The sequence below is a fragment of the Chanodichthys erythropterus genome, chromosome 9, assembly GCF_024489055.1.
Source record: "Chanodichthys erythropterus isolate Z2021 chromosome 9, ASM2448905v1, whole genome shotgun sequence".
NCBI lineage: Eukaryota > Metazoa > Chordata > Actinopteri > Cypriniformes > Xenocyprididae > Chanodichthys > Chanodichthys erythropterus.
In genome coordinates this window covers 18,808,987-18,824,124 of record NC_090229.1, presented here as the reverse complement: position 1 = coordinate 18,824,124, position 15,138 = coordinate 18,808,987, and the positions used below count along the sequence as shown (strand labels likewise).

General features: G+C 38.9%; 1 protein-coding gene across 1 annotated transcript in view; it reads left to right on the top strand.

Moving 5' to 3' along the window:
• The window catches only part of grid2 (glutamate receptor, ionotropic, delta 2), a 495,660-nt gene that overhangs the window by 394,912 nt on the left and 85,610 nt on the right, over window positions 1–15,138 (top strand). Inside the window, exon 11 of the mRNA XM_067393754.1 lies at window positions 6,233–6,545. Coding sequence (XP_067249855.1) covers window positions 6,233–6,545 — 313 coding nt within the window. The remainder of the gene's footprint in view (window positions 1–6,232; window positions 6,546–15,138) is intronic.

Sequence of the window (15,138 nt, the reverse complement as noted above, 5' to 3'; positions counted from 1 at the left end):
TTCACTGTAGTGAAGAGGACGTCCCTGAACTTGGGGGCGGAAGCCGGGCGAACTGAATCGCAAAGCCGACCCTGATGGTCCGAAGGAGCCAGCGAGACGGACTGGGGAGCGCTAACCTGGCTCGCAGAGACCGTACAAGCAGGACCAAAGGGACCACCGGTGTACCCGCAGCAGGGCAGCGAGGTGGAACACAGGGACGCGGCTCGGGGGGCTCTCTTTGTGAGGCGGCCCGAAGCAGCGTCACAGTGTGCTAGGCAACACTTACCTGGCTCCACGGATGGACAGAGGGAGCAGTCGAGGCTTTGGCTGCCCGCTGCTGTCCGCTGGCGACAGAAGAGGGGGATGAGAGTGGTGAGGTTTTTCTCCTCCCACTGCTCTCCAAACCCTCTTCAGACCTGGAAATGGAGGAACTGCTCTTTAAAATTTGGGTACCGCTGCCTCTTGGGTCAGTGGTGGAACAGAAACAAACCCAATAAAGGATTTACCACCTGGCCCTCCTCCAGGGGTGGAAGAGCAGCCCCACCCATCTCTGGGTCGCCCGTCTCAGGGGTGATTCTCACCAACCATTTAAACAGCTGCAGAGACGGGAGGCGTCATCTCCCCGCAATGGATACAGCAGAGCCTGCTGGGCCGGAGTTTCTTGCAGGGGACGACACCCTTGGCGACGAGCAGACTGAGGGGCGGCCCAAGAGGAACTCAATGGTTTGTCATGGGAAGCTCCCCGATCCGCTACTAACTGAGGAGAACCGCTGGGCTCAGTCCTCGACAGTGTCACCGAAAGGCCACCTCGTAAGATGGGAGCATTGAGAAAGCATTTAGCTTGACAACCTCTCACACCTCACAAGGTAAGCCAGGGGGCACTTCTGGACCACGGAGGTGGACATCGTCTGGCTGAAGGCCTGCGCCGTGACTTTGATCACGGTTAGTCAACAAGCGCAGCTCAACCCCAGCACAGAACTACCCTCATGCAAAAAGAGTGCCTTGGCCTCACATGCAGGGTGGGTGTGGTCTGTGTACAGCCACCCCATCCAAGAGGGTAGTGAGAGAGGAAAAACTTATGCAGATTGGCACCTTTGGCATTCCATATTTATGGCACCAATATACCCCCATACTGCCAAGTTTTCTATGCACATCTGGAAGACCCAGGAAAGCATGGCTGTAAACTCTGAATCTGAGTCAGCATAAGCACACACCATTACAGTGGGCAGCGTCACCCTCATTTCCAGAGCATAACAGCACTCTCTCCGATGCTGCAATCGACGTCTGTCCCTCAGCTGGAGCTCTGAATGAAATGCTAGGTTCCCCTATGAAAAAGGACCAGCAATCCAATCCAGAAACTGCACAGCTTGCAATGCGCTAGAGAGGGAGGGGCCCTAGGGGGTTGGTTCCCCGAAGGAACCCCTCAACCTCATGTCACCCAAGCCATATCAGCAAAGTAGACCTCTTCTGGTGCACCAGAGAAGGCGCTACAATGGAGATTACGCAAGGGAACCGCGCATCTAGAGCGCCAAGCGAGCGCTGGGTTGCCGTGACAACCCGCGCTGCAGCCCGGCAGCTCGACGGCACGCAGAGGAGCGAGAGGTTTGCTCTCGTTGATCTCCACGGTCTCCCAGAGTGTCGGGCAGACCCGCGGCTGTGCTTTTACACACAAGCGGCAGCTGGCCAACAACAGAGGGGACTCAAGCTTCCCGGAGAAAGAAGAGTCACGACCGGCGTGTCGACGTGATCAGGTTCTCATATGAAAACATGAACACCCACGAACATCATTTCAGCACGCGCCCAGACATGCGAAACGGTGATCGTGGCTGTCAGTGAGGACAGGAACGACCGCATCCAGAAACACAAGTAGGATGTCATCTTTAAAAAGACGCGAATCTACTTGTGTAAGCTCTTTCAGGGACTTTACTCTTTTAGAAGTGCTGAAGCACGCAGGGGAACGGCCACCGCAACACAGACAGGGATTGTGTGCAGCTTGTCATGTGCTTTCTCTCTCTTTGAAGGCTCTCACTCTTACCAGCCGTAAAAACGGCTTTTCAGCGCTCAAAAGCGCACCGTACCGGCCGTGAGAACAGCCTTCTGACACTGTCAAACAGCTATTTGCTCAAAAACGGCAAACGAAACAAAAACAGAAAAAGAGAGGACTTCGACCCCGCTGCTGTGCTGTTCGCCCGCACTCGGAAAAAAAGAGAAGTTCAACCAAAAAGCTTGACTCGTCTTCTAGCAGACACTCGCTTGCAGAGAACAGGAACAAACACCGTTCGGCTCCGAAGCGAAAAGCTGAAGATGCAACGCACCTGCTGCTCATTATATACCCGCGCTGCGAGGCGAGCAGCTGATGGATATGATTGCATGTCAATGTGCATTGGCTCGTTTTAGTTACACTCGGAAGTAGATTGGCCTCTCTAGCGAGATTCCTATTCGTCGGTCTGTCCGACATACGTCGAACGTGACCGACTGAATGGGAACTAGGGTTAGGCATGGGTTCTCAAGCACTCGGATGTGACAGCGACGATCAATCATGAAACCGATGATCACGGTGACTAAAAAAAAAAAAAATATATATATATATATATATATAATATATATATATAATTTTTTTTTTTTTTTTTTTTTAAATATATAATTTTTAAGTGTTTTTGCATCATTTCGGCCAGTACCTGAGGTCTGATTGGCTAGTGTTTGACGGCATGCTGTCCAGACCGGCAAAATAAAGTGAAACCATGGATTTGAAAGCGTGCAGTGATGCCTGGAATCACTTTGATAATGAAAATACAGTTAAATGCAAGAAGTGCAGCACCAATTTGCCATATGAATAACATTAGAATAAGAACACTATTGTATTAGAATGCTTTAGTTGGCCGTGTTTCAGCATTGTTGTTACGGGAAGATAGGGGTGGATTAAGCTTCTTTGGTGGCAATGACACTTAGAGTGCTCACCCACAAAGCATGCTACAAAATATAATAAAAAATAAAAAAAAATAAAAAAACCTTAATTGACTAAATCTGGATAAAATGACTGAAAAGAAACCAAAGCCTGAGCCAATCACAACCAACAGCCAACCCCAATGCTGATGCTGTGTAGTGGATTCACACATCCATTTCATTTTGGTCGAAGGAACAACCGAACACGCCTCACACCCCCCGCACCAAAGGAAAAAAAAAAAAAAGCCCATCCCTAATGAATACTACTGTTTTGAAATTTCTTTTCATCAAAGAATCCAGAGGAAAAAAATATATCACATTTTCCACAAAAATATTAATCAGAACAACTGTTTTCAACATTTCAATAATAAGAAATGTTTCTTGAGCACCAAATCAGCATATTAGAGTGATTTCTGAGGGATCATGTGACACTGAAGACTGCAGTAATGATGCTGAAAATTCAGTTTTGCTGTCACAGGATAAAATACATTTTAAAATATATTCAGATAGAAAACAATTAATTTTAAAATGATAAAATGATCAATCATTTATATAACTATTTCAGCTATTCGAAGCTTTTTTACCCCACAGTCCATGACATTAGTAGATTTACTGAGCTGTGAGTTAATTGTGTGTGGTGGCATAAAATCAGGCCATAGTGCTTACGTTATGTACATGTCTTCTTTCTTCTTATACAAGTGTAGGAGATGTGTCATTTTTTAATTCACTGATTTTAAAAAAAATCATCAAAGTGTGTTAGAAGCCGCTCTCCTGTTGTGCCCCTTGTTATAAATGTTGAACTGTTTCAATTTGCTTTTAGATGTTTTATAAAGCCAGCACTTGACAATAAGCCTTTTTTTTTGTGCTATTTTCACAAATAAGTGGTGAATTTTCAAAGCTCTTAGTATTCTCCCAACAGCTCATCAAAAGTTCATTTTTTCAGGTATTACAGCATAATTGCAGTTGACTCGGTACAAAATCACAAAGTACTACAAATCACAAAACCAAAGTGTTTCACAAATACAAAGCTTTCATTTCAGATAATTGTAATTATAATGCAGTTAACACTGGATAAATATTACAGGCATTATGGATTTTATGTCTATTTGGGACTCAAATGATGACTCTACATTACAATTTCATACCATTTTTCATTCAACACCTCTAAGGGCAGTTTAAAACATGTATTTTGTATTGTTAGCTGTTGAATTACTGTAGCTGATTGATAAAATGTCTGAAGTGAAAGAAAAAACTAAAGTAGATGTTTGTGCAATCAATACTGTTTTTTAAAATGGGAACGATTTGAGGTAACAAAGTTTAATCATACATCAAACTTTTGATTCTTCACATTAGACCTCTTCAATTTAGGGCATAATTCCACTAGCATACTAAAACTGCATCTATTCTGTTCTCATTTTGAGTATTACCTACTCTGAAAGTGACAGGCTCTTGTTATAAAGCAGGCAGTCTGGTACTACCAAGTTTTTAGGTCGAGACAATCAGAGGAGCACTTGTTGTGTGGATTAACATTTGTGAAGTGATTCGGGCTCCGGATGCTTCTCTAACCCTGCTCAAACACAGAGGTCCTGTGGGGTCCCTGATCTCTGAAAATGGCCAGGCAGGTTAATGGGAGTCAGACAGGTGACTCTGGTTCTCACCCTATGATAATGACATGCTTTTGTTCTGCCGATGGTAATGTCTCTTGACAGGAACTCTCTCAGGCTGCAGAGGTCTCATCTAATCTCAGCACTGCTGTGCGCACCTAGTCACAAAAATTTCCAGAACTGCCAAAAAAAGGAAAAGAAAGCAAATTAGATGTTGTTTAGCATTTAAAAGCCATAGAAACAATTTTAGTTTTGGCAGCAGACGGTGTTACCTCAGGATTGACTAGAGGAAGATGTGGATATTTTTGTTTATTTATATTGTGATTATGGACAATGAGGAGTGCTGTGTATTTGCACATATTTTTTATTTATTTTTGGAATATAGGATAGTAAATGAAAATAGATTTTTTATTATGACTGTGGGTCTGTGTACCGTCTGGTCATTTTATTTTCTACTGAAAAAGAAATAAAGATAAATGAAAATTTTGTTTGTTTGGTTTTGTTTTGTTTTTTATTTTAAGAAATGGAAAAACAAGAAAAATTCATTGTGTATGCATTTGTGGGCTGCCCTGAAACACCCCTTTTGTATGATTAGTCAACCCTCCCCTGCTTCTGTACTGTTACACGGTACGTGCAAGCTCACGATTCATTTTCAATGGTAGAGGCACAGCAGGCATCCCAAGCTTGTTCACAAGAATCCTGTGCTTACAACACAAGATTTAAAAAAAATAAATAAATAAAAAAAATATCACAGAAAGTACATGGACCTGTGTGTCCCTGTAAAAAAAAAACGGGATTCCGCGTACGATCCATGTGCTAGCTTTTATTAAACAGTTTGAAGTCAGACAGGCAATGGTAGAACAACAGCAGACAGGTATGGCAGAGAGCAGGCAGAATTGTAGTCGGAGAACAGGCAGTAGGTCAGGGCGGGCAGATGACAATCATAAGTCCAGGACAGCAGGTAATCCAAAGTGCAGGCAGCAGAGAATCGTACACTGAAAACAGGCAGACTAACACAATGACAAACGCTCAGAATTGCAACCAGAGTATACAAGACCTCACAACGTGTATGAGAATGTGAATGGTTTAAATAGTCCAGATAATGTGCTGGGTCTAGTGATTACTGATTGGTGGAGTGAGTGCAGGTGATTGGCAGGGAGGATTATGGGAACTGGAGTCCGGGAATGACTGGAACTGTGACAGTCCCGGTGTATTGAAGAGTTTTCAAACTGTTTTTCACCATACAAACACAAGGATTAATATTTTTAATTATTTTGTTTTATACATGTTTGTGTTGTTTTTGTTTTTTTCAAAGAAACTTGCATTGCCTTTAAGTTGTACATTTTTGTCAGTTAATCCATTCCCTGAACCCAGCAATATAACCTATGACCTTGATGTTGCAAGCACCATGTTCTGTTTAAGCTACATGAGCTGTATTTACCAATAAAAATAATTTATACATTTTTTACCAAATGTTTGAATATTTAACAAATAATAAATTATTTGATATTTTACATATAATATGATTGTTAATGTGTATTTTCTGTGAAAATGTGCTCTAATTTAATCTTTTTTTAGAGTTTGCATTGCTCTGTGTTCAGTATTGTTCTTGTCTTATGCTATAAGCGTGATACACATATGAATCTGTTCTTTGCAAGGTCTGGTTTTAAATATGTCAGTTTTCTGTGTGTCTTTTTGTTGGGCAGAGAGCAGATGTAGGTATGTCAGCCCTGACCATCACCCCTGAGCGGGAGAGCGTGGTAGACTTCACCACACGCTACATGGACTACTCCGTCGGTGTGTTGCTGAGGAAGGCGGAGAGGACAGTGGATATGTTTGCATGCCTGGCCCCTTTCGACCTTTCTCTTTGGGCATGTATAGCCGGCACAGTGCTCCTGGTGGGCACTCTGGTGTATCTTCTCAACTGGTTGAACCCTCCCAGACTGCCGATGGGCTCGGTCTCCTCCACAACCCTCTACAACTCCATGTGGTTTGTCTACGGCTCCTTCGTTCAGCAGGGTGAGTACGTGCATGAGCGTGTGATATGCTTTGTGCTGGAAGAAGAAAAGAGATTCAAGAGCAAGAAAAAGTAGAGATATCGAGAACAGCAGGGCAGAAAGATAATTTTAAGTGCTCACTTTCTGCTTAAAGTGTGTCCGTGTGTAATGCAAGATGTGTGTGAGTGTTTTGTGCACCAAAGATTATATATGACAAAGGGAGAAAATTAGAGAGATAGAGAGAGTCAAGGGAAAGTGAAAAATTATACGCAAATCATATCTGCACTTTCTGGTTTTCTTTCAAATTCTTAAAGGGTCAAAAGCTGTTTTTTGGACAAAAGATAGAAAAAATCAAAATCTGTGTGCAGGAAAAGGGAGGGGTAATCTTCAGAAAAGGGAAACAAACAAAAAAAAGAGAGTGAGTAAAAAAAAAAGATAGTGTGTGAGAGAAAGAGGAAAACTGCGTCAGTCACTGTGAGGGTTTTGTATCCTCAACATGTTCAGCGAACATCAATTGATGTAATTAAATACCAGCAATATTTTGGCATGTTTTGCTACAGACTGCTTGTGAAGGCCAATTCCAGTTTTACGGCAGTGACATATGAAGTCACAATGTGAAATGTAGCTTCTGAGAAAAAAGTACTAATAGCAAACCATTTGTATACACTTTCTAAACCCCTGCAGATCCCACTGTAGATATTCTTTCCTGTTTGTAGTTGTAAACAGTAGAAACTTTACTGTTTTACTCTGTGACGTGAAATGCACAATCTAGAAGCAACAATATCTTCAGAATGACAGTTTGGTTCTCCATAGAACAGATTTTTTTTTTTTTTTTTTTTTTTTTTTGTGATTAATATGGACATAGTTCTGAAAGCAGTGTTAAAAGAATAGTCCACCCAAAAATTCATTATAGAATGATTGGGGTGATTTTGTATGGGAGTGAATCTGTATAGAAAATAAACAAATCACAAGCATAGATAATACATTAGAACAAAGATACAAATGAAATAAACAGTGCTTTAGCTTATGTTCTTCAAGTAACTCTAACAGTATTCAGGTACAGAAATTGGATAATCAAAAGTAATCAAAAGTAAAATAACACTGCATAGTCTAAATATAATCAATCTTTGTTAAAGCTACAAAGTGATTTTCTCTTTGTCTTTTGTTGTTTGATTAACATTAATGACACAGACAGCAGCAGGAATATTAGTCTGCTGTCACTTAAGAATGAATGTACAGATCCAATATAATGATACACATCTCTTTTTTCTTATTTTTTTTTACGTTCACATAAGCCATATGTAACTATGTTTAAGAGCATACTCAAGCACAAAAAGAGGCGGAAGAGAACAGAATTTGTTGTTCTCGTGCATCTACGGGGCTCTGTGTATATGCACAGAATACAGCGTGTGAGTTCCAAATTGGGTTCTCTTTCACATCATCTTGCACTTAAATGGTTTAAATTTGACTGAATGTTTAAACTGACAGGACGTAAAACATGTGCAAATGATAAACTTTCACTGTATGATGGTTAATCCGAGTATCACGTGCATTTCGAACCTTGGCACCTGGTCCGTACGGATCACATATCCTTATAGTGGATATCTCACATCCTGTGACTATCGCGGATGCGCACATCACTATACCAATGCTAAAATGATATATGCAGCCCTATATTTTATGTAAACATAGTAAAAATAAATTACAGTGCCTATAAATTCAATTACGTTTCCTATTGATATTTTTAATTACAAGAATATGTCCTGTGTAAACGAGTACATGGATGGTTTATAAACATGACAATGGGAGATACTTATTGATAAAATAATGTAAAAAATAAAAAAAAATTAGATCCCTCATTTGAACCATCAAACATGTATGGTAAATATTGTTTTATCTGTGCACACCTCGTGTGGTGGATAAACAATAAAATTTTGTTTAAAAATTATATTAGAAAGATTATTACATTAAAACTGAGACCTAAATGAGGTTACGTTCCTTGGGTAAACACTTCATTATCCCATAGTAAGGCTGGCATGGAATTGCACTAACCAAAAATCAGTAAATTTACATGAGCGGGTTATAATGATGATGATTATAATAAGACAGCCTAATTGCTCCCTTGTATCTGGGTCCATTTCTTTTCTAATTGCAATCTCTGCTTCTTTTTAAAACACGCTCATTATGGTGAGAAATTAGTTTATTAATGTGCTTTCATCAGACCAGTAAACCAAGTTTGGTGTCTTTTTAGGTTGAAATTGTTTAAATGGAGCTGATTACAAACTGTGGAATAGGCACAAGAAGCAAGCAAAGACAGAAACACATACACACAATTGTGCCGTGTGCTTACATACATTCCCCCAACCACTTACAGTAAAACACCACCATCATTCTTTTGTCTTGCACTCCTGTTTGATGTTCTGTGGAGAGCTGGTTGTACAAATACACCCGATCTCTAAAACAAAAGAAGTGAGTAGGGAGAGAAGGGACGTAGCTGGAATGGCATAGCTAGAGTCGGTCTCTTTGATGAGTCACTTTCATCTCTGCCTCTCTCCCTTGGCCCTGATGCTTCTTGACTTCTTGTTTTATATATCCCCCCTAAGCAAATGTAATTTTCACACTCTTTTCTTTGCTCCCCTATCTTATATATTACATTTTTAGGTCATTAAATGTCATGTGACCTTCATGTCAGTATTTTTGCATATTGTTAGACCTTTGTAGATCATGGAAAATGATGGCAGTAAATGTTAAAATACTTACTTTAGTATAGCCACAACATGTAAAATCATGTTTATGTTAATACAATTTTACAAATTTGTTACCATGATAATGTAAAACTGTAAAAACTTAAATCATCATAAAAAAGTTCTGAAACAACTTCACACCTCAAATAGGATTTAATGAATTAAAACAAGAATTATTTCATTTAAATAATTATTTAATAACAATAATAATAATAATAATAATAATTATTATTATTATTAAGAATTATTCCAAGTGTTTTTATAAAATAAGCTTCATATTTCTTCTTTTAAATCCCCCCAAAATTGGCCCCATTTACTTCCATTTTAAGTGCCTTACTGCAACCTTGATTTTTGCTTTTTTTTTTAAAGAAAACTATGAATGAGTCCAACTAATTTTTTGTAGTAATCAACAGCATGCTGTTGATTGAGCTTAATTTATATTGGTTCTAATTTTTTTTTTTTTTTTTTAAGGACCTAAAACAAAACCAGCTGAGAACCACTGTGTCAATTTAACAATATTTCATTTGTAGTTTGTTTGTTTGTTTGTTTGTTTCGGTCTTTAACTGTTACAATGATTTGTAAAGCCTATGACACAGATAACACATGCTGAGTAAACTAAGCCCCCAGTTGGTTTTGAATTAAAGGAGCTTTTTTTTTTTTTTTTTTTACATCTTTTAAATCCCAGAAGATTTTGTGGAAATGTTCCTTTATCTGTGTGCATTTGTAAGTAAAACGTGTAGATTCGTAATTAATGCCAGGCTCCCTGATGTCTTAAGCTTACTAGAGGAACTGCTTTAATTAACTGAGAAAAAGCATTTGTGCTATAAGATCTTTGAAGCCACCCGCTGATCACTCCATAACCTTTCTTGCATGTACTGTAGCACTGTAATGAACTGTAATTCACATTTTTCCCTTTTCCTTTTATAATGCCCAGTAATCCTGATAAGAACTTTCATAAACAACACTTTTGTACTGTTTCACTTTAGACACTGCAACACCATACTGTCACAACTAGGTTATGTTAAACTCACAAAGATGAAGATTAAGTAGAATAAACTTCAATGATGAAGCTCAGAAGCTAATACAGGATATGTACGATGATAATACACAATGCTGCGGGCTCAGGCACCTGGTCAGACACACCTTTTGGTTCAAGCTTTCAGGCTCTGGGGCGATGACTCTTTCCGTCATCTCTTCAGGCTCAGTCTCATCGATCGTGGCAGGCTGAAGTTCACAGCCTGCAGTGGGCTCTCGTATCTCCATCATGTCGGGCGTCGGTGGCGGATGGCTGGTCTCTGGATATGAAGTGGGGCTGGTATTGTCCCCTGCCAAGCCAATGGAGAACGGTGAATTATTGTTCACCAGCACCCACTCCACGAATGCTGCAAAATTTTTCCTGGGACCGTCCACTGGAATGCGTGCCTAGTAGACCGGCATAGTAGAATGAACACCGCGAGTGGTCCGGGAAGTGCGTCTGGCACGCAAGATGGAGGAAGTCCTTTGTGTGTTCTTCCAGCGAACGGTCTCTCTGCTCCAGGCAGAGAAGTTGGAAGGCTGGTAGATCCATTGGGAAAAACTGGGTTTTGTTAAACTCACGAAGATGAAGAAGATTAAGTAGAATAATCGTTAATGACGAAGCTCAGAAGATAATATCAAACGAAATACAACATTACACAGACAAGAACAGACCAAGAATGCAGGAAAACATGGTATATATACACGGGGACTAACAAGATGATTAACAGAACAGTTGAACGTGATGACTAATTAGACAAACTGGATTAAATGACGGGCATAGGGAAGACAGAACCTAAATACAATGAAAACATGATCATAAAAGAATATAACTGTGACACATACAGATGTTTACCTGTGCATCAGTACTGTACAGTTTACTGTAGCATGTTATTTTTCTCTATTAAATTCATATACAGAATATTTTCTACCACATTCAACATGGGTGGCTTCCAGGGTGTTTATATATATAATTGCCTTATGTTTCCCAGAAAGTTTTCAATCCCAGTAATTTTGTCACAAATAAAATCATTCAAAGCTGCAATCTGCTTTGGGAATCAGATGTATTTATAATTGTAATTTATTCTGCAGAAAAATGAAAGCTCATTTAAATTATTGCTCAAGCCTTCTGTTGTGCAGACATCTCCAAAGAAATTGGTTGTTCTTGCAAAACCTGTAAACTTTAGAAGGTCCAGCAGCTATTTTTCGGTAGAGAGTCCATTTTAACAGCCTGCTAAATTCTAAACAGTCTGAATACTCAACTATGGTAAGATGAAAGGGACAAACTTTTCTCTTTTTTTAACTGCTATATTTGAAGTAAAAACAACTTCTGTTTTTTTTTTTTTTTTTTTTTTTTTTTTTTTATACATATATAATATTATAGTATTTGTTGATATTTTAAATTAGCCTTTTCTAATTACAGTTTTCATTTTAACTTTATGTAATTTATTTAGTTTTATTGTTAGTAATTGTACAACTTCAGCTTAAACTTATTTATATCATTTAGTTCCCAAGGCAACATTTCTTATATTTCCTTTTTTATCTAACATTTATATTTTATTTTTCGATTACCGAGAACAATTTTTTAATAGTTTTAGTGAACAATAACAACAAGTCACAACCGTGAATGCCCCTCACAAGGCCCCTCACAAATGCCATTCACTCATCGGCAACAAAATACCGGTAAACTTTGTGATGTCAATCGTCGGAAATTACCTTTAAACGCTGCACCATTTTATTCCTCCACCTGGAAGAGAAGCGCTTCAGTTTCTGTTCGATTTGACTTTTTTTTTTTTTTTTTTTTACTTCAGAGTGCCAGGTGTGAGGGGATGATCACACAGAACAGTTTTTTTTTTTTCTCAGAAACACAAGACACATAATAGTTACTATAGTATTGCAGTTACAATAGTGTGCACTAATAACATGATGTGCATATTTTTGTGTCCAAGTGCATTATTTCCTTTTAAAACTATTTGATAAATTCATGACATATCACTTTATTCACTTTATTTTACACTTTATTAACCTGTTTGGTTATAATTATTTTTTAATACATTTAAATAATATTATTTCATTATTATGTTTTGTTATCTTAAACCCCCAAAATGCTAGGTGGTGCAACTGTCTGAACAAATTCTTAATAAGAAAAAATTAAAAACTAAATGATTATGGCATAATTTTAGGTTTGAAACCTTTCATATAAAGAAATTTTATAAATATCAGCTGTAAGCTGTTGCGATAATTAAAAAACTTTTATCCGGCAAGGTGTCAGGGTGGCACAAATGCAAACATGGCACTGTTATTATGAATTAAGAAGGTAATAACAGTAATCAGGATAATGCACCATCTAGAGGACCCCAACTCATCCCGAATAACCCTTGAACCGTCCCTTGTTTAATTGGTTGGTTAAGTTAGGTACAACTAATTAGCAGTGGTTTCTAAGGCATACTTGTATTCCTTCACATACATTTTGTGTATCCACTGAAACAGGAATGTCCTAATTATGTTTGATAGTAGATCTCAAGTGTGTTTGCTCTTGCGTTTCATAAGTCGTCGCAGAGATGGGATAATTCAGAGTGCTGTGGAATCAGAATAGATTGAGGTAAAACAGTCTACAGGGAGGTGGAAAAAATAGAAAGATGGAGATTTGACAGGTTCAGCAATTAGATGAGTTTCTGTTGCACACAGATGCAAAATACAATTCGATCTGTATGTTTTTCAGATGCACATACAGACATTGTTAATGTGTGCAGCATTTTCTCCCGTTGCCCCCAGGTTGTGTTCACACATCTGTTTAACTCGACCTCCACCCCTCAAACCAACCCTTACATGCATACACACACTAAAAAGTGTGGCGTCACAATGAATATGAGGGCCACAGGCTCCTATCAGTGCTTTCATCTCGGCTCTTCTCTCTTATTCCTTTCATCTTCATTCTGACTGAGCTCCCCCTCGCTCCACCATCAAGTTTGAAATATGAAAAGTGCATTCTCGAATGTTGTAGATTTCACTCTTTTTCAGCCGCGTCATACGTCAGTCTGAAGAGAGACATTATAATGGCTTTGAAGAACCCTGTTTTTGTCTGACACTAAGAGAGGAGAACAAAACAAGCTATTTTTTTTTCTTTTTTCATTCTTTTTTTCCATACCACATGTCCTTTGCCTTATCGCTGTCACACAGAGACCCAGCGCTGGGTTCCTCAGCATGGTGCAGGATTTGCTCTGACTACCATTAGCTTTAATCTGTACAACCACGGGCAAACCAGCACACAAACACCCTCAGTGGCTTGCGGGTCTTTGCCTTCCCAGCGTTTGAGCTCACAGACGTTCACTCACAGACATGGACAGGAAAAGTCAAGCCCTAGATGACCCTTCAGCCAAAAATTAGACAAACTAAGAAGATGTTCTTTGCAGAAACTGCGTCAAATTCTGTCACAAATATTGCCCTCAAGGGTTGCAAGCTTTGAAAGGTTTCAGAGGGAAATGCTTTTTTAAAGGCCAGGGATTTTCAGCTTTTAAGGCCAAGGAACCCCTGTTGGGTATTATTTAAATCTGGGTGTTGCATTTTAAGCGTGACCTATAGTAGTAGCATGTGTTTAGTAACACAGAAATTAATTCCTTTTTTTTTTACTATTTTAATGTTTTCAAAAAATAATCATTATTACTACATAGCCATATACTTTAAATACATTTTGAAATATTATATATAAAATATAATTGTATTTTTACAATATAAGCCCTTAGTATACTTTGGTTTTTTTTTACGCATACACAGGCGTTCAACGCATGCGCAGTTTTGAGCAATCTCTCGCCACGAGTTACAACCCATGAAACATTCTTTCATGCTAGAGTTGTACAAATGAGGGTACTTTCTAACCTCTTTGCACAATCTTGCATCTGTGCAGGCCTCCATTGTCGCTGCATGCATTCCGGTCTGTTCTGTTTATGCAGTTTTTCTGTGACTACCTTTAGAATTGACACCCCTAGGGCTTAGTTGCCACCTTGTGGATAAACTAATTACTGTTTACTGTAAAAAAAAATTAAATGCGCATGTGCGACCTGCGCGTACGAGTACAATTACAAGCGGTTACAAAAATCCGGTGGTGCTCATACAGTACGCGTGTATTCTTCTGATGACAAAATTTGCGTTGCGTGCACTGTATGCTGACCTTCGCGTACACGTAAAAAGTGAACTATACTTTGGGCTATACACTGGTACACTTTGCAGTAAGGTTAAATTATTAACAATAATGTTACGATTCAACTTTCGATTTTAATGTTAAGTTCAACATTTCCCAATACATTAATTAAGATTAATAAATGCTATAGAATTATAATTTTAACCTTATTTTAAAGTGTTTGCTTTTTTTAATGCATATTTTCATTTATTCATAAAAATTAGTTTCAGATCAAACAATAATTGGCGGATCTCCTGCCGTCCCGTCATTGAGCAACACATCGCCTCCACTGGCCTTACTCTTTCTTACACATGAAACTGATTTCATCATCCTCCAACCCTACTTTGCATAGAGAGGAGATGTAATGCATGCAATATTGGAGCATAACTCAGCACTATATGATTCATTGTGATTCGTGAATGTATAAGGGAGATTAGTGTATAATTTCAGACCTTGCTGCGATCTCCACTGGGATCCAAGATATAAGCCACCTCACAGCAGTGCTTCCACAGTACACAGCTCGACCTGCTATAAGCATAAATATGCTTTCACACAAACATAATTTGCATGCACACACACTGTCTTATATAGAACACTCACGAGACACGTACAAAAAGCTGTTTTACACAGTATATTCAAGTTCCCAGCTCTTTTTTTTTTTTTTTTCATTGCAGTAATCG